The sequence below is a fragment of the Andrographis paniculata genome, unplaced genomic scaffold (genome assembly GCF_009805555.1).
Source record: "Andrographis paniculata isolate CXL003 unplaced genomic scaffold, ASM980555v1 Contig56END, whole genome shotgun sequence".
Taxonomy (NCBI): domain Eukaryota; kingdom Viridiplantae; phylum Streptophyta; class Magnoliopsida; order Lamiales; family Acanthaceae; genus Andrographis; species Andrographis paniculata.
Window position 1 is genome coordinate 1,941,497 of NW_026137591.1, and position 18,791 is coordinate 1,960,287.

General features: G+C 34.6%; 2 protein-coding genes across 5 annotated transcripts; one reads left to right on the top strand and one right to left on the bottom strand.

Moving 5' to 3' along the window:
• Positions 1–2,304: 2,304 nt before the first annotated feature.
• On the top strand, positions 2,305–8,464 carry LOC127256647 (phosphatidylinositol N-acetylglucosaminyltransferase subunit A). 4 transcript variants are annotated; one of them, XM_051282762.1, is made up of 11 exons: positions 2,305–2,574; positions 2,980–3,102; positions 3,853–4,017; positions 4,088–4,660; positions 4,742–4,896; positions 5,525–5,615; positions 5,745–5,861; positions 5,941–6,044; positions 6,631–6,721; positions 6,817–6,928; positions 7,109–8,464. In XM_051282762.1, exons 3-10 carry the CDS (start codon positions 3,898–3,900, stop codon positions 6,877–6,879), a joined length of 1,314 nt encoding a protein of 437 aa, XP_051138719.1. In that variant the 5' UTR covers positions 2,305–2,574; positions 2,980–3,102; positions 3,853–3,897; the 3' UTR covers positions 6,880–6,928; positions 7,109–8,464. The 4 variants fall into 4 exon arrangements, with proteins under 4 accessions (XP_051138719.1, XP_051138718.1, XP_051138717.1 ...); XM_051282761.1 differs by having other exon boundaries at positions 7,175–8,460; XM_051282760.1 differs by lacking the exon at positions 7,109–8,464 and having other exon boundaries at positions 6,817–7,093.
• A 1,779-nt stretch (positions 8,465–10,243) lies between these two features.
• LOC127256648 (uncharacterized) lies at positions 10,244–15,154 on the bottom strand. Its single transcript, XM_051282765.1, has 9 exons — positions 14,901–15,154; positions 14,707–14,809; positions 13,898–14,016; positions 13,701–13,769; positions 12,592–12,707; positions 12,452–12,506; positions 11,592–11,712; positions 11,083–11,225; positions 10,244–11,000 (listed from the first exon to the last, which is right to left on the bottom strand). The coding sequence occupies exons 1-9, from the start codon at positions 15,042–15,044 to the stop codon at positions 10,899–10,901; spliced, it is 972 nt and encodes a 323-aa protein (XP_051138722.1). The 5' UTR covers positions 15,045–15,154; the 3' UTR covers positions 10,244–10,898.
• Positions 15,155–18,791: the final 3,637 nt, after the last annotated feature.

Consider the following 18,791-nt stretch of genomic DNA (forward strand, 5'->3'; position numbering starts at 1 on the left):
CACTCTCTCCTTATATTCATCATCCAAATTAATCTTATTCTTATTCTTATCCGCATACAAATTTGACTGTATACAAATTTGGATTGACTTAAGATTATTTGGGCCAGCCTATCTATTCCTCCGAATCGGACCACTAGTCACCTCGGGAGGCTTGAACATATTTGAGATTAACAAATAAGTACATTAATTTTATATTGTATATACTTTATTTGAAATTTTTTTTTGGAAAAAATCAATTTTGGTCCCAATATAATCTAAATTAATCAATTTTGGTCGCAATGTAAAAAATTCATCAATTTTGATCTCAATATAACCAAAATGTATCAATTTTGGTCCCAATATAAAAAAACTCATCAATTTTGGTCACAATATAAACAATTTCAATCAATTTTGGTCCCATTATAAACAATTTTTATCAATTTTGGTCCCACCGTTAAAAAACTAACGGAAATTGCTGACGTGGACATGACGGATGTGACGTGGCAGTTGACCTGGAAAGTACACGGTCATGTACAATTATACACGGCCATGTTGTTACATGGCTATGTATATTTCAGTGTATAATTATACATGGCCATGTTGTTACACGGCCGTGTACAATTATACACGGCCATGTTGTTACAGGACCATGTATATTTCAGTGTATAATTATATATGGCCATGTTGTTACACAGCCATGTACAAGTATACACGGCCATGTTGCTACATGACCATTTATATTTCAGTGTATAATTATACATGATCATGTTGTTACACGGTCATGTATAATTCTACACGGCCGTGTATCTTTCTGTTTCGGTCTAAAATTATAATTTTTTGTTATATTTTTAAATATTATTTTTTTTGAATTTAGAATAGTTGATATAGTTAAAATGGAAAAAAAAATAATAATCATACTATAATTAAAATATATCAATTTTAGTTCAAATATTAGTATTTATCGAGTATGTTCTTTTGAAAGATTTTGTCTAAAATTATACTATTTAGCCAAAATTTCAATACATTAATTGGATGTTTGTAAGAGAATTTTTTTTGCTAAATAGTAGAATTTTAGACAAAATCTTCCAAAAGAACATCCACCGCCTTCACTGTCTTCTTCTTCCTAGGGTTGAGCAATCGGGTTTTTGATTCGAATTTTGCCAAATTCGAACTGATCCGAAAATTCAAAATTTTTGAAAAAATTAATCCGAATCAAACTAAAATCTGAAATCCAAACCAAACCGAAAAATCTGAAATATCTATATATTCATTTGCTTTTTGGATGAAATTTTAGAAATATTAGTATTATATTGGGATAAAGTAGAAATAAAAGTAAAAAAACTAAATTAAACCTATTAGTATTATATGATATAAAGGTAATGACATTTGTGTTATATATTGTAAATTGGAAGGATATTTGTAGTGTTAGATAGATAGTACAATTACTAAAAAGAGAAATTGATACTTGGTTATGAGACGGACCAAAATAGAAAAATGAATTTCGATTCGAATTATAAGTATATCGATCCGATCCGAAAATTTGAAATTTGTCAAAAATTAAATCCGAACCAATTCGAAAATTCGAAATTTGTCAAAAATTCAATCTGAATCAATCCGAATAAATTTTAAATTCGATTTTATTCGGATCAAATTTTCAAATTTCAAATATTTTGTTCATCTCTATTTATTCCCTGTTACGACTGTCACCGCTTGACCGGTGAGGTTAATATATACTCCCTCCCTCCGTTCCACCAAAATTGAACTCTTTGATTAGGATATGGCATTTAAGGTATGAATGTTTAACTAGTTAAAAATAATTAGTTATGATGTTATCATATTATTTTTTTATAATTAATAATATTTATAGTTTTAAAGTAAATCTAATATATATTATTAAAAAAATTAAAATATATGTTTAAATATTTAAAAATTATATAGAAATTAAAAAATATATACAACCTGAATATTATTTTGTATAGAATAAAATTTTCTATAATACAAATAAATAAAAAAATATTTTTGTTTATTTATAATTAACATAATACAATTTTTCAAAAGATATATAGTTTTAAATATACATAAAAAAAAAATTATTTTTTTAGGAGAGATCAATATAAATAAAGGGTTTTGAGTATGTCGTAACAAAAATAAAATAGTATCAATTGTGTTGGAACGGAGGAAGAAGTAGTATTAAAAGAAAAAAAACGCTGAACTTTCGATTCGAACCGACGGTTTACTGTTCGAAGAAAATATAACCGTGTAAAAACCGGTTTCGGTTCGATAACCGCCGGTTTGAAACATATTGGGCATGTCTAATCATCTCTGGGCCTTTTTGGAAGTCTGCATCTTCTTTGTTGAGGACCGTTGATTATGCTTCTGTAAATTGTAATGGCGTCGTCGAATTTCCGCAACTGAACTTGTAGCTAGGGCATAAGAGTCATAACTGAGTTGGAGGATTTCAGGTGCAATTCGTTCAGACAGAATTGTGCATTGACTGCTGTTTTGATTGCTCTTGCACTACCGTCGATTAGGTGTTTTTGGGCAGCAGTACGACCGATTGCGTTTGAGGAATCGAGAATCTACCCATCTGTTCAGGTTATACAGTTCAATATTCTTTTCTTGCCGCTGATTACAAATTTCTAGGTATCGTTCTATTGGAATTAAGTATAATATGGATTGGTATGTGTTCGATGAAATGCCTGGCCAGGTATACGTGATCTTACTTACTTAGAATTGTAAACATGAAGCCAGATGAAATTCTATGTTCGAATCTAGCTTGTTAATCTTTGTTGAATTTCGATTGTTAGGTTAACAAATAATTTGTTCGAAGATGGTGGTGGTGTTTTTAATTAAGGATTTCAAATGCTTTATTTGATAGATTTTGGCCGAATTGCACTGTGTTATGAACATGTGAATCTAAGATTGCTACGGATTTTTTCTCTCAGCCATCAAAGAACAGAGAATTTGAACATTCAATTATCTCAAACTTTTGCATTGTAGGATATGAAGAAATAGGAGGAAAAAAATGAATTGGTAGACAAAACCAGAAAGTTCTGACTGTAAACAAAGTCGATGACTGAAGGAGGGAGAAACAGAGGAGAGGACAGAAGACAAAACTTCCAGGTACGGTTGTTCATCTATACATTTTGTTTGAGTTTCGACATATGCAAATTTGTGTCAAATATTCTTGCCTCTTGATTATTTGGAAGCTTTTGCTGGAGTTTGAAATTTCTGGAATTGAAAATTCCGTGGTAGTGCTAGTGGTAGTGGTAGTGTTTGTGTATGGTATTCTTTCGATGGATTTTGAAAATATGTCCAAGAATGTAGCAGATTCTAAATCTATCTCACTTATTTTAGGACTTTTGCATTAGTTTTTGAATAAAGCACTGATGAAATGTTGTGTGAATTTAGGAGTCTTTCCTAGTTCAATCTTTTGAAAAAAAGTAAATCAAATATTATTTTGAACTTTGAGTTTTTCTAACTCATGCCCACCACTAGGGGAAAAAAAGACAAAAAACTGTAGGATCAAAATGGTTTAAGAAACTCAGAATGCAATGTAAAAATTCCTAGTATTTTCACTTCTGAAATTGAAAGAGGTAAGAACATATGAACATGAAGCAAAATTTTCAACCCTCCGATGCAATGTGTTTCTGTTTCTTCTTTCTGAATTCTGCTGGTTTAAACTTCCACAATGTGTTTTTCACTGTCAGCCTGCATTTTTGTACATCTCGGTGTAACACTTGAAATAAATTGGTATGCTGGATTTGCAATATGTCAGGTGAAAGCTGGCATGAAAAATAAAAAAGGATTGTTGAGTTAGATGATGTATATGCTGAGCATGTATTCTAATTTTCTTAAAACTTTTCGCTGCAGTTTTGACTTGCCTTTCTATGGTCGGCATGTGAGTTTGAGGATAAGATGAGCCAACCAGGAAAGCACAGAATATTAATGGTGTCTGACTTTTTCTACCCTAACTTTGGTGGTGTAGAGAATCATATTTATTACCTATCACAATGCTTAATCAAACGTGGCCACAAGGTTTGTGCATTCTATATTTCTATGTCTTACTTTGTGCGTCCTGCAGATTTAATGATTTTTGTGTTTTCAGGTAGTTGTTATGACCCATGCTTATGGGAACCGTTCCGGAGTGAGGTACATGACCGGTGGATTGAAGGTTTATTACGTGCCATGGATGACCATGTTCATGCAGAGTACATTTCCCACATTGTTTGGGAATCTTCCGATTGTAAGAACAGTTTTGATACGAGAAAGGATATCGATAGTGCATGGACATCAAACCTTTTCAACGCTCTGTCACGAAGCTCTGATGCACGCGCGCACAATGGGATACAAAGTTGTGTTTACCGATCATTCTCTTTATGGTTTTGCTGATGTGGGAAGTATTCACATGAACAAGGTTTTGCAATTTGCACTAGCAGATGTGACCCAGGCCATATGTGTTTCACACACGAGTAAGGAGAATACAGTTCTACGATCAGGGCTTCCACCTGAAAAGGTTTTTGTCATTCCAAATGCTGTGGACACGGCCATGTTCAAGCCTGCTCCCGAGCGTCTCAGCTCCAAAGAAATTGTTATTGTTGTAATAAGTAGGTTGGTTTACCGTAAAGGAGCAGATCTACTCGTTGAAATCATACCTGAAGTGTGTAATCTGCATCCAAATGTGAGTATCTTTATTAATTTATTGTATTGCTAATATGCCTTAATGCTAATTTCTGATCTCATCAATCATGACTTATATAAGGTACGGTTTGTGATTGGTGGTGACGGGCCTAAAAGAGTGCGGTTGGAAGAGATGAGGGAAAAGCACTCTTTGCAAGATCGAGTCGATATGTTGGGTGCAGTTCCACATGCTAAAGTACGATCAGTTTTGGTGACTGGACATATATTCTTAAACAGGTATTACTTTGATCAAGTCTAATTAGGGTGTTCGTTTTGGCATTTGGGTCTTGAGTTTGTATTTTTAATAGTAAATTTTGAATTGGAATAGTTGTTTGATTTAATATAAATAAGTATTGGCGCGATGTTTTGAATGTGAAATTGATTTTTTAGTACTCCCTCCGTCCTAAACAAGGTGCAAATTTGCTTTTGGCACGGGTTTTTAGGTGGGTAGTATTAAGTAGGATAATTTAGAAATTAGGTGATGTGATGGAGAGAGAAATATATATATATTTTTTTATTTGTACGATGTGAGTGGATAAAGTGTGAGATAGAGATTAAGTATAATTAATTATTTCCTATTTTGGAAATATTGCAAGGTGGTTGGGACATACCAAAAAGGAAATGTTGCAGGGTGTTTGGGACGGAGGGAGTATTATATAAAAAATGAAAATAGGTGTTTGATTTAATGTTTTTTGAGGGAAAATTTGGTGAATAGTACAAAACTTTAAAAAACCCTCCAATCAAACACAACCAGGTAACGCGTGAATATTATGCCTAGAAAATAGTCCTTCAGGAGTTTGGAATTTCCTTAATGTCTTCATTGTAATGGAAGTGGTTGTGATGCATTTTCTGTCCTTTCTGGCAGTTCATTAACCGAAGCATTTTGTATAGCTATATTGGAAGCTGCTAGTTGTGGATTGTTGACTGTCAGTACACGCGTGGGCGGCGTACCTGAGGCATGATTTACGCTATTCGACTTTTAGATAGTTCAATAAACAAAATTTATGTAATGTTATGAACTGGGGATGGATTTCCTCTTGAATATTTTCACCTTTCTGAGAATATTATCCTCCTCTGTTTCCCAGGTTCTTCCCGACGATATGATTGTTCTTGCAGAGCCTGATCCTAGCGACATGGTTTTGGCTATTACAAATGCAATAAACTTGCTTCCCCGAATTGACCCACAAGCAATGCACGATCGTGTAAGTTCTCTGACACATTGCGGAAATTATACAGTCTTAAGTACACTTGCTGGACTTAGTTTGTTTCATCCCTTGGCAGATGAAGAAACTCTATAGTTGGCATGATGTTGCAAAAAGGACAGAGATCGTCTACAACCGTGCTTTCCAGTGTTCCGGTCAAGATCTCTTAGAACGTCTACCCAGGTATGTTTATTATGACACCATGTATGATATCTGGTTTCCGATCCAACAACTATACGGCAGTCAACTTGTTTTTACTAGTTGGCATAAACACGGTTACATGAATTTGCCATAGTCCCTGGGCTTAGGGATGACAATGGGTCTGGGTAGACCCGAGATCCGACCCATTTATTTAGGGTCGGGTTCAATTATTTGGATATTGAATTCGGGTCTGGGTTGGGTATCGTATACCCTTAACGGGTCCGGATACCCCGATCAGAACCCGATTAATATATTATTAATATATTAATTGTATATATTAAAAAAATATATTTTCAGTTTAATTTATTTATTTATTTATTATTTATTGTAATATTTTTGAATAAATTATATAAATTTTAATATATGTCGGGTGAGTGGATTCGGTCTAATTTGAAGTTAAATTTTAAGAATTGTAAAAAATTAGTTCAGGTCTGTCAGGTCCATTGGGTATTGTTCGGGTCGGGTCCTGGTATAATCGGGTCTCGGGTTCGCCTGGACCCGACCCATTGCCATCTCTACCTGGATTTCCATGCTGCTTAAGATGATCCTGAGATTGTGTTGGCTTTAGGTACTTTTCATGCGGCGCCTGGGCTGGGAAGATCTTCTGCGTAGTAATGATAATCGATTATTTGCTCTGGTGTTTATTGAAGCTTTGGAAGGTAATTAATATACATTCTTGCATTTGTTGTTCAACCAGTTTTTTTCTTTTTTTTTTTTAACTATACTAAGTATCATGAAATCCTTCTACGAAAAGCCTGACAGGGACATCGAGGTCGTTCCCGACATTGATCTCTCAAGTACTCATAATAGAGAATGAAACGCCTGTTTCATGTCGCGATGAGAGTTGCAAATAGTTGCAGCTGCAGGTAATTCTTACATGAATCGGGGGGATTACTTACTTTAAGTCGATAAATCCTTTTGCTTTTTTATGATGCGAAATATACTGTGAAGGTTATAATTAATTGAAACGATGACATGATTATAAGTTGTTTCTTGAAATGATTCTTTTTGGATATCCTTTCTATTTGCCGATCCTTGAACCTCAGCGGAAGGAACGATAGAGACAAACACCTTAGGACAACCAAAAATATGAAAAATGGCGTTGTATGCAGGTCAGGACGGAGTTGTCCGTAACAGAGGGAATCTAACGGAGATTCATCCCATCGATGTGGATTCAGGTTCTTTTGTTTTTTGATATAGTTAAGGCATGGAAGGAAATTGCTGTACTCGGAGAAATGGTAAGAATTTACAGTTTTGGTCTTGTTAGTGGCGCGTAATAGTATGGAAATAGTTTTGTATATCAGTCGTTATTGCTCTAATGATCTTATATTTGTGTGTGACACTCACGCGTGTTTTTATAGAGTAACACAGCGGAAAATCATAACATATGCGTGAGCGTCGCATGTTTGTATAAGACTATTAGAATGCTAAAGAATGAGATGATTAAGATTTCCGGGCATGACATGGTCCGAGTTAAAGAAACAAAATAATATGTCCGCTTACAGGAAAATTTTATAGTTTTGGTCTTGTCGGTGGCACGCATGAGTGTTACTCACGAATAATATAGGATCGTTAGAGCAATAATGAGTAATATACGAAACTATTTACAAATTATTACGGAGAATGAGATGATTACGATTTCCGGACATGACATGGTCTAGTTAAAGAAACAAAATGATAAGAAGTGTTCACTTATAGGAAAACTTTCAATGTTGGTCTTGTTAGTCGCCCGTAATAGTTTGTAAATAGTTTCGTATATCGCTCTAATGATTTTATATTTGTGCTTAATACTCATGTGTGCTTTTTATAAAGTAATTAAAATATTATAATGCATGTGTTAGAGTGTCACGTGCGTGTCTTAAGACTATTTGAACGATGAAAGAATGGGATGATAAGATAGTTTTGTATATTGCTCATTATCACTCTAGTAATTTTATATTTTTACATGACACTCATGCGTATTTTTATAAAGTAACACAATCAAAGGTGGTTATGACAGATAAAATCTGCATGTGTCGAGATTTAACGGTCAAAAATCTATTTCTAAACCGTAATGCCATCTTTTATTCGTATATTTATTTTATTTTATTATTTTTTTTATGGCATAGGAATCCTTTTATTGGTTTTTTTTTTTTTTTTATGATGTGGAAACCGCATCTGCTATCCGAAAGTACGCACTGGGTAAACTTTCGGCCGAACCTATCCTGCAAACTAGGCTCGACAGACAAGTTACACTAGGCGAATCATGTGTGGCAAGTGGACTTGAGGTTGTGGTATTGTTCTAACTCTAGTTGATTATGTGCTCCGTGCGCTAGTCGGTTTGGGGGTTCAGTTTGGGCTTAAGATTTTAAATATAAAATTAATTTTTAAATCTAATATATATATATATATATATAAAATAATACTCCATCCGTCTAAATATAATAGTCTTGTTTACAATTTTTGTTCGTTCTATAATAATAGTCTCATTTTCATAAATAATCATATCACCGTAAAATTATTCCTACTTTTTCATTATTATTACACAGTTGTCACATACTTTTTATACTAATATAGTCACAAGGGCAAAAAATCATTTATCTTACTTTTTATCAATTATCAATATTCTTTAAATTTCGTGTCCTATTTGACTTTTGTAGGAAAATAAAAATAGTAAATAGTGAGATTCTGTTTGATACGCACAAATAAACACAGATCCTCCAAATTGTTGGAAATTTCATCTGCAAATTTGTGAAGAAAGATTTGATAGATTAAACAAAGCCCCTCCTCCCTCGGGACCTATTTTTGTGTATCCTACGATATATTCAATCAATATGGCAATTCTTAGTTGAATAAGACATTAGGGGTGTGTTTGGCTCATGAAAGAGAGAGGATAACTCGAAATTATACTCACTCCGATTAAATAATATTTCATTAATTAGTAAAAATATATAAAATAATTTTAATAATTTTGTTTTTGTTATTTTATGTATAAATTAATTATATAAAAATTTAAAAATATTTTGATATTAATACATAATTATTTTTATTAAAATAAAAATATTTTAATAGAATCAATAAAAATGATAATAAAGTATATTAATTTTAATTGGAACCGATGAAATAGTAATATATTTGGTTTCAAAAAGACGATGAAAAATAATTGGGGTGTGTTCTTTTTGTAAAAATAACACATATTTATTCCTTAAAAAAATTGATATATTATTTCTTGTTATTTTTATAGTTCCTAAGTGATTTTGTATATTTCACATAAAAATTATTTTTCTTTCAAATCATTTTAAAAATCAAACAAACCCAGTATTTTTCATGTTTGGTTAGTCAATGTAGGAAAGGAAAATAAAATGAACTATTATATGTTTTTACATGTGTAAGTAAAGAAAACTAATTGTTATTTTAGTTTTTCTCTCCCACATTATATATATACATTAATTTTACATGGTTTACATAATTTTTCATACAATTATATAATTAATTTTACATTATATAATTAATTTTTCATGTTTTTTTCCGCCCTGTACACGATTGGGTTCATATAATATATATATATATTCCTTCAAATTATTTCATAAAACAAATACACCAGTACAACTTTCGATAAATACTCATAAAAAATACAATATATACACATATTCATATAATATGAATAATATATATACTCTATTCTCTTTAAACAAATAATAATTCAATACAAAATATTATTTTATTTAGAATTAATATTTATTTATTGAGAATAGTTGTAAATATGAATATTATTATTATATATATATGATATTATATGTTATAAAATTAATAAAATTAATTTATATGTATTAAATAGGTTTTGAATTAATAAATTTTAACCAAATATATATATATATATATAATATCAATTAAAATAAAAAAAAATACATCATTTGTTCCATTTGTTATGAAACGGAACATTAAATTTAGAGTGTGATTGTTTGGGGGATTTGTCCCTAAATCCACTATTTATCCAATTTTTTTTCCCCAAAAATATCAAATCAAACACTTATTTTTCATTTTTATATTATATTAAAAATCAATTTTACATTCAAAACATCACATCAATACCTATTTATATCACATTATACAACTATTCAAATTCAAAACTTTTACTATTCAAATCCCAACTCAAAATCCAAAAGTTTTAGCATAGATACTCAATACGAATGGTATATTTTCAGGGGCTGCATTCCTTTGGCAAAATTTTTACAACTTTAACAAAAAAATCACATCAAATATTATTTAAATATAAAATCCCCGAACTAACCCAAAGAAACACACCCATCTATCCACATTCGTATGCAACTAAATATAAACCTCCAACCATATGAGATCCTCAGCCCCCTTCTTTACCCGGCCTCCCATGCTGAGGGGGGCCGGGTGAAACTGGAGGCTAAGGGTCTCCTCTCGAACATGATCGAATTTAAATTTTCAAACTTCAAAATCGGGCGCCAAGTGGAAGGGTTTCTTAATTTCACTGCGCCAGCGATTAAAGTCAAGCAAGGTGACATTACATAGGACACTAAATTGGATCCAATTTCCTCCCCAAAACTAGTGTATAAAAAACTTCATAAAAATAAAAGATGGGGTGGATAATGGTACCTAAAATCGCCAGCCGAGGGTAAGTGTCTGATCCGAGAAAACCAAAGGCAGGTCAATATATCGTGCATTCCTGAGACACACACACATATACATATACATATATATATATATATTATGGGAATGAATCTTTCTTTCTTTGTACTTTTTACCAATTCGGACAACAATGGAGTGATGCAGATCTTTCAAGAGACATCGAACAACTGAGAAGGCCCAAAGAATCAAGGACTTAGTTTATCCTTTTAGTAGACTATAAGATGGCAGATCTCTTACACTCCACACGTTTTCCTGCGCCAGCTCATGTTCGAGTTGCAATCTTGTCGACTTGAGAACTTCCTGTACGAGAATTTATGTTGTTATGTTACTCTACTGTTTCAGAGTAACCGAAGTTTTTTGGATAAACAGGATTTGTTCTTACATTGAATTCCATGTACGAGGCTCGCCTTGCAAGCCACAGCATGTCCAACGTTGTGAAGGCAACACAAAAAAGGCGGTCGAAAGCTGTCTCATCTTCGCTAAGCAATTTGAGGAAACATTTTCCAGCCACAGTTCTCGGTATTCCTGCACGAGAATTTTGAAATTTAAAATATTGAGCATTTAAGCAGAAATTAAGACTGTGTTTGGTTGTGCTTCATGATATCACAATATTTCCCCACAGTAACCAATATTTTTCCACCTAAATACATAATTTTCAATTTAAAAAATCCATATTACCAAAACAGCATATCAAACAACTGTTTCACTTCAAACTTTTACTAATCCAAAACACAATTAAACAAACCCGTCGACATTTTGTTAGTAATTTCAAGAAACTGTAAATAGGATGAAATAACAGGCAAATTATACTTGATCAGATGTGAGCAGTAAATTAGACAATGCAACTTATCTGTATTGCATGAACAAATCAGTTTCTTCGAAGTTATGTACCTGAATGAAGATCTAACATTTGTACCAGCATAAATGATATATTGATGCCAGCCGCGGCAAATGGATACTCCCATTCGGACCTATCTCCGTCTCTCTTGTGCAGTAACTTTTGAAAAGCTTCCTATAATGTAATGCAAACATAATAAATTGTTAAATATGCAACTTGTACCATTCCTCCAGAGGAAATGCGATGCATGACGCCAATTTTAAAGGAAATCTGAGTTTTACAATCTCAAATGCACAATCAACTGAATACTGATACGTCAAAGTTTAGATTATTGTTTTTAGGGTAAATTGCAGAATACTCTCCTGTTTATTAGTATAAATATAATACCCCCTGTTTATTAGTATAAATGTACAAAACACTTCGTATTCTATTTATTGTGGGAAGCCCCGTGCGTTAAATTGAAGTATGCATACTCTATTTGTAAAAAAATGATGTTTGATTGTAAATACACACATAATTATGCAAATTTTATAAAGTAAAAAAAGTAAAATTTTTAAATAACCTTAGTTTAATAGAATAAATAAATAAATAATTCATCAATATTTTATTTTATAGTTTTTTTGTAAATATTAGGTAACCGTTATTTATTTTATTTATTTACATAATTAGGTGTGCGTTTGCAACCAAATATCAGTTTTGGACGATAGTGTTTTGTACCTTTTTTAATTTAACATATGAGTTTCACGCAATAAATAAAATACAAAATATTTTGTGCATTTTTATTAAAACACAAGTTAGTATTATATAATTTACCCTTGTTTTTATTACTATTATTATTCACTCGGGAAAGTACTAGAAAGGAAAATTCTGAAATGGATCACTAAAAAGCGCAGAGACAAAGAAAAGTACTAACTGGATATGCCTTGGCAAAGAAGATCAGATTCTCCAGCGATATGAATCCTCCACCCCTAAGCAGGTTCTCGATTTTACAAATAGATTCAAAGCATACAGAAATCTCATTTAACAAACTAAAAAATACACATTATGAGATACCTGAAATCGGTAGAGGGATCCGATCCCTGCCAACCCATCTCCTTCCAAAGCTCTGATTTAAGTGATGGGAGTGTTGTATCGGGATAGGCTAACTTCCATAGTTGTCTAAGAGCATCCTGAGAAGCATAAAAATGAATATAGACTTGTTTAAATGCTATGTTCCTTTATTAAACAGCCATTTTTGTAAAACTATGATAGAAAGCAAGTGAAAATTTTATTAATAGATTACATGTAAAAACCTTCGGTCCAAAAATAGAGACTGTTGGGAGCTGAAATGTCATGTTAACTATAAAGCTATGAATATTAGAAGTGAGCTTGAAATCAAGTGATTTAATAGGGGTTAGAGGATGCAACAAAATATAAATTTCAAGTCAAGCAATTTACATTGTAAATTAAATGAAAGGAAAAATTATCCATAACTCCCCTATGGCTGAGTTTTTCGAAACTCATTGTAAATTCCCTACTTTAAAAATTGCATGGCGCCCCTTATGCTTTAAAAGAGGTTGCATGAAAACCCTTTTTACATTTTTCGTGTGATAAGAAGATGATTTCTCATCTACATTTTTTGCATAGAGGGGGATTTTATCCAACGTTTTTTAAAGTATAAGAAGAGCTATGCAATTTTTAAAATACAAGGGGAATTTACAGTGAATTTTAAAACCACATAGGAGATATGAGCAATTTTGACTAAATGAAATTCATAAAATGGCTAATCAAGCAGATGCAAAAATTACTCATGGTCGTCAAATGATGGATATCAGGAATTAGTAAGTAGTCATCACACAAATGGAAAAAAGCAAAACTAATTCAGTGATTAAATAAATTCTGCCCTCATATCATTATTACATGCTACAACAGTTTCAAAAATATATAGCTGTTCTGGAATGTACATTATTACATCTCGACCTGCCACATAGAGGACATACATTATTACATATACCGCCATGGGGAAACTATGCTGAAAAGTTTAATATAGTCAGATGTAGATTTTGTTAACTTCTTGCATGGTTGGGCATAGGTCGTGAAATAAAATCAATTGCACCAATTCCCATAAAAAAGACAAAAAAAAAGACGGATAGAAGAATTTGAGCATTGCCATATTTACATACTTGATGCTCCGGGAAAGAACTGTTGAAAGGAACTGCCAGTCTCTGCTTTAGTTGCTTTAACCTTACTTCCTATTGACCAAACAACACAATAATCAAAAGAAAATAAAGTTAGATAATGTCATATATGCATAATGGCAGAGATACGATTGTGACAAAAAATTCATATATTGCATTCAATCAAAATAATTGGTCGGTACCTGCAAAGAACTAAGTAAAACAGGTGGCTGATTGCAGTTGCTGATTGTTTTGTTATGATCAGATGTTATGAATGGTAAACAACGTCTGATGTGCGAACCAGTTTCAAGGACAATATTAACTGGAAATCAAACAATAGATCGATTGATTAGCAGACCTTACATCATCAGGACTCTGCTAACCAAAAGAGAAAAAATAAAAAATAATTAAAACATTATAACATTCCAATTAAACAATCAAGATTTTTGCATAGGTTAAACCATCTTAAACATAAAAACTTATGCTCTGAAAACCTCGGGTGCACATAAACCAAATTCCAAGCAACATGAATCCATTCTTTAAAGTTACAGCTATGGAACAAAACTAATTACAATGCAGAGTTGGGAACCTCTAGTTTCATAAATATAATCTTACTTTTTCTGAGTAATTTTTCGGTATTTTCTTAAAAGATTGTTTTTGTGCAGTAGATAATCTGCAAATGCATGGCTACCAGCCTATAAGCATCAACTATGAAAAATATAGATTCATTTCAAAATTAGAAAGTAAATAGGCGCCACAGTGGCCATGTTTGGATCGAAGTAATTGAAATTAAAGGAGTAAAAGAAATCTCAGAAACTTCAAAGAATATTAAACCCAAGCTTAGCTAAGAAATCTAACAAAATTCAAAAATTCGAAATACATCCAAACAGAATCTTCCAAGGAAAATCTCATACAATATTCAAAACCCTAGCCTTCAAAAGCTTAAGAAAATCAATGGAAGCAGAAGCAATAATGCAAACAAAACAATTAGAACACCACAAGAACAGCATACCCAACCACTGAGCACATCGCTTGATTATTTGGTAACAAAGAACCATCCAATGCAAATGCTCTTTACTCCTTCCATCGCCGCTAACCTCCGAAACGGATTGCGCCTAATTCAAATTCCAAGTCAAAATTCTAAACAAAAATGAAGCAAAATCCAAACAAAAACCCCTCCTCTCGCTTTCCAGGAATATAAATCACCTCGCAATTCCAATTACCGCCACAATCTCGACTCTCCAGCAACGGCTCCATCAGAGAATCGGACTCCGATGCCTTCAAACCATCGCGTGTCCCTCTATCAGCATCCCCAGTGTGCTGTCTCCTACGCAGAGCTTGCAAAGTCATCGACAAAGGAACTAAGAGCTCTCAATTGAACATCGCCGGACAAACCGATCAACAACAACAACCAGTCACACCAATGCTGAAACAACAGTCCCGATCCACAGATGTGCGAAGAACTACAGAATGTTGTCGACAAAATCCTCTTGGGCTTTCCGTACGGACGCACCGGCCCAACTAATTTAGTCCGGCCCAAATCTGAGCCCAATATAATAAAATTGAATTTTGGTATTGATTTGACTTATTCCATCGGCTGCTTCAATTTTTATACTCCCTTCGTCTCAACCTACGGCTGTGTTCGGTTGGTGGATTGGATTTAATTTTTACTGTGAAATCACGGTAGAGATTTCAAAAATAAAATCCACACCCTACTTGCCTACCCTGTAGCTTGAAAAGAGCGGTAAAGATTCTCTGTAAAGCCCGCCAAGTCCATTCACGGGATTAAGATACATAGAGGTGATAGGTTGAGGTAATATATACACAACATCGGTGAGTAGTGTTTCGATTGTAGATTTACAGGGGTTTAACACCTGCGTGTCGGTGGGGAAGGGGAGTTACCAACGGTGACAACCAGACGACACACATGTGAGTCAATCTTGATCCCGTTTCGTCGATTTAGCGTGAGTTCGGGCATATTCTTCTCTAATTTTTGAAACTCGGCTGAAATTTGTGCGATTCGGAGAGGATATTTCTTCGGTTGTGGCTAATTTAGGTAGGAAGGGAGTGATCTATGTCTAATTTTAGGGATTATAGTGTGATTTTATTGTAGCAAGTATTACCCCCATTTTCAGCGTAGATCGAGTGTAATTTGTTAAACGGTGAGAAGAAATTGTTTTTTGATTTTGTATCGGAACGATTCTGTCGCTCTCGACTTACCTAGAAAGCTTCCCTAGAATAAGCAGTGGGTGGTTCGTGGGTAGTGGTTGATTTGATTTTCTGGCACAAGTAATAGGTCGTAGCAGTTGCTGAATTGTGGAACTTCCGGCGAGAGTCGTTCGAATGTCATTAACACAGTCACTGTATGTAATAGGGGATATTAGGATCCTCGTTCCGAATGTATGGGATGAGGTTTGTTCAATGTTATTACCCATTGAACCGTGTGTGCTTTCGGAAATCTTAGACTCACTATTGTTTCGAAGGTGCTTACGAGATTTTTTCGTCGTTAGTACCCTTTGCGGCCTTCGCTGTCGGTGTTTAGAAGGGAGTTATGCGCACTATTAAGATTTAGGTTGAAATTGATATGAATTTTGTTTATTTGCAGATGGTAAGTGTATGAATCAAGTTGAAATGTGTTTTTATGTTAGCTGAATTAGATGTTGCGAAGTACTTTCTTATGAAAAATCGATTGTAGTTCGCTTGAAATTGGGTACATACGCTTCTCGCTTGTCACCCCGTGACGTAGATACTGGTTTTCCGCCAACGATTAATGTGTGTGGCTTGTGTTTCGTACAACTTGGTGCAGTTTTATTTTGCATTGTTGTACTGAGTTTGAGCACCACAATGATAGCAAAGTCATTTTCCATGAAAATCAAATAATTTGGATTAACATTGAGTTGAATGTGTGTTGTCTTTTTTGTTGGAATTACTATGAGGTTTTGTTCAATCAATTCCATATATGTTAGGTCCAATTCCCCTTTCATCGTTGGTGTTCACACCCCTAAGATAAACCTGAAGCTTAGTTGTCATTGTCCACTGAGTTGTACGAAAAGAAAAAGTCGTTGTTGGTTGGATTTATATATATGGGGGGGTTGTTGGATTGGGAGAATAATGTAAAGATCTTCGCCGGTTGGGGTTTCAATTTTTAGTGCTTCGTTACTTCAGGTCCTACATCTTCGCTTAATGCTAATGCTTTTTAAATTTATAAATGCGAACATGCGTATTCACCATTATCTTAGTAGCTATTTCATGTAGTTATTATTTCAATATTGGAAATTTGCAATTGATTCAAGTATATGAAGCTTTTGTGTTAGCCAGTACCACAATATTAACATGCTTTCATGATCATTCCAAAAATCATAAATGGTTTCTTTTGGAATAAAAGTTGTAACGTTAGTGTGTGAAGGGATCTAGGGGTATCATAATTAAAATCATATAGATGCCGTGCGAGAAGGCGGACATGGCATAACCTATTCCTATTACAGCGTTGAAAGCGTAGTAGTAAAGTTTGTGCATACCCTTTAACGCATATAGGGTGCAAACTGGAGGGTGAAGTTCCGGACGCGTATAGTTCAACTAGGAGCTGCGACCCCCCTCCGAAACGCGGGATAAAACGCAAGGTTAGAATGCATTCGTTTATAAATTACATAAGATCCGGTTCGTAGAATGAAGAGTCAAACGAACATTGCATACAAGAATAATTGGTATTTTGGATCTCCTGGTCAGACAATGCCACGCGGAAGGAGCGCAGCGGAGGACCCTCCCACACCGCAGGCTTGTTGGTTGTTGCCACAAGAGGAGTGTTTCCTCCACCCTGTGTGGTTGCAATGGCAGGTGTGGGAAGATATCACGGCAAAGTTCAATGCGGAGATGAATGTCCAGTACATAGTAGACCAACTCCAGACGAAACTAAAGCGAACGAAGAAGACGTACTTGGAACTCCAAGTGTTGGTGGTGACGACAACGGGACTTGGATGGGATCCAGACTCGCGGTTGATAGTAGCAGACGAGTAGAGAAAAATTGACTGGGCTCGGGTATATATCGTATTCACGCTTTCCAACCAATCGTATCATTAACCCTTTACGTTATAGTTTCGTTGGCCTAGTTTAACCATACTCTCTCAGGCTCATAAAGACTTCGTATCGCTCTTAACGAAACCGTTCGCGCACTTGGACTATTGCCACGATATGTTTAGTCCAACCGGGGAGGGGGCACATAGACCATTATCTTCCGGGTGCGATAGTGCAATGAATGGACCGGGTAGCCAACCAAGTGTTGAACCGAACACAAATGATGAAACTGCTGGCACACAAGGGGGGTTGGATGGGACGAGCAGTACAGGCACGGGGACAGGCAACACTAGACCCTCTGAGGCCGGACCAAGTGTTAGAAGGGTTCGGCGGAGGCGAACCTCAAGTCAGGCGGAGGAGGTACATGTTGTGGTTCGTGACGAACTGACGAAAATATTGAGTCGTACTACTACGGAAAAGGAAGCAGAGAAGGCTAAAAATAAGGAGCAGGTGGCACAGGTGACAGCCGCTCTCCTTGCCGTGCCCATAAGCGCCGACGTCAGGAAAAAGGCCAACAAGATGTTTACTTTTCCAGAGTACCGCGACTATTGGTTGTCGTTAGATGAAGAGGATCGGATTCAATGGATCCACCAGTTTGTTGGTTCGGACTGATTTGAGAATGTAGAAAATTAAGTTGGATCTTTGCTGTTGAATGGTGTAGGTCTTATCCTTAACTAGTTGTAACTTATAATTTCACCATTTCACATCACCTAGGCGGAGAGCGGATTGTTATCATGTGCTCGTTGGGAGTGGTTGTCGATGTTGTCGGCCCGTAACGTAGACTTCAGGTTCCGGAATGTTTGTTTCTTTATGTCAACTTAATGCCATGTTATCAGAAGAGTGGTTGCGTCGCCATTACAACGACACGCAATGTATTTATTATCGTATTTCCTTCACATGCAGACAACACATGCCGAATCCCAATGAATCAACCAACTCGACGCACAGTCTTCTCCGTCAAGCACTTCGTTTGAGAGAAAAAAAAAAGAGGGGGAAGAGGAGAAGGGGGCCACTTTGTTTTATGCA

Bases quoted from the DNA above. Each gene is read 5' to 3' on its own strand.
- LOC127256647 (XM_051282762.1), top strand. From the start codon at position 3,898: ATGAGCCAACCAGGAAAGCACAGAATATTAATGGTGTCTGACTTTTTC. The intron at 4,661-4,741 runs GTGAGTATCTTT...GACTTATATAAG, and splicing joins TGTGTAATCTGCATCCAAAT to GTACGGTTTGTGATTGGTGG. The intron at 4,897-5,524 runs GTATTACTTTGA...CCTTTCTGGCAG, and splicing joins GGACATATATTCTTAAACAG to TTCATTAACCGAAGCATTTT.
- LOC127256648 (XM_051282765.1), bottom strand. From the start codon at position 15,044: ATGACTTTGCAAGCTCTGCGTAGGAGACAGCACACTGGGGATGCTGAT. The intron at 14,017-14,706 runs GTATGCTGTTCT...TTTGATTTCCAG, and splicing joins GCGATGTGCTCAGTGGTTGG to TTAATATTGTCCTTGAAACT. The intron at 12,507-12,591 runs GTATCTCATAAT...GAACCTGCTTAG, and splicing joins GATCCCTCTACCGATTTCAG to GGGTGGAGGATTCATATCGC.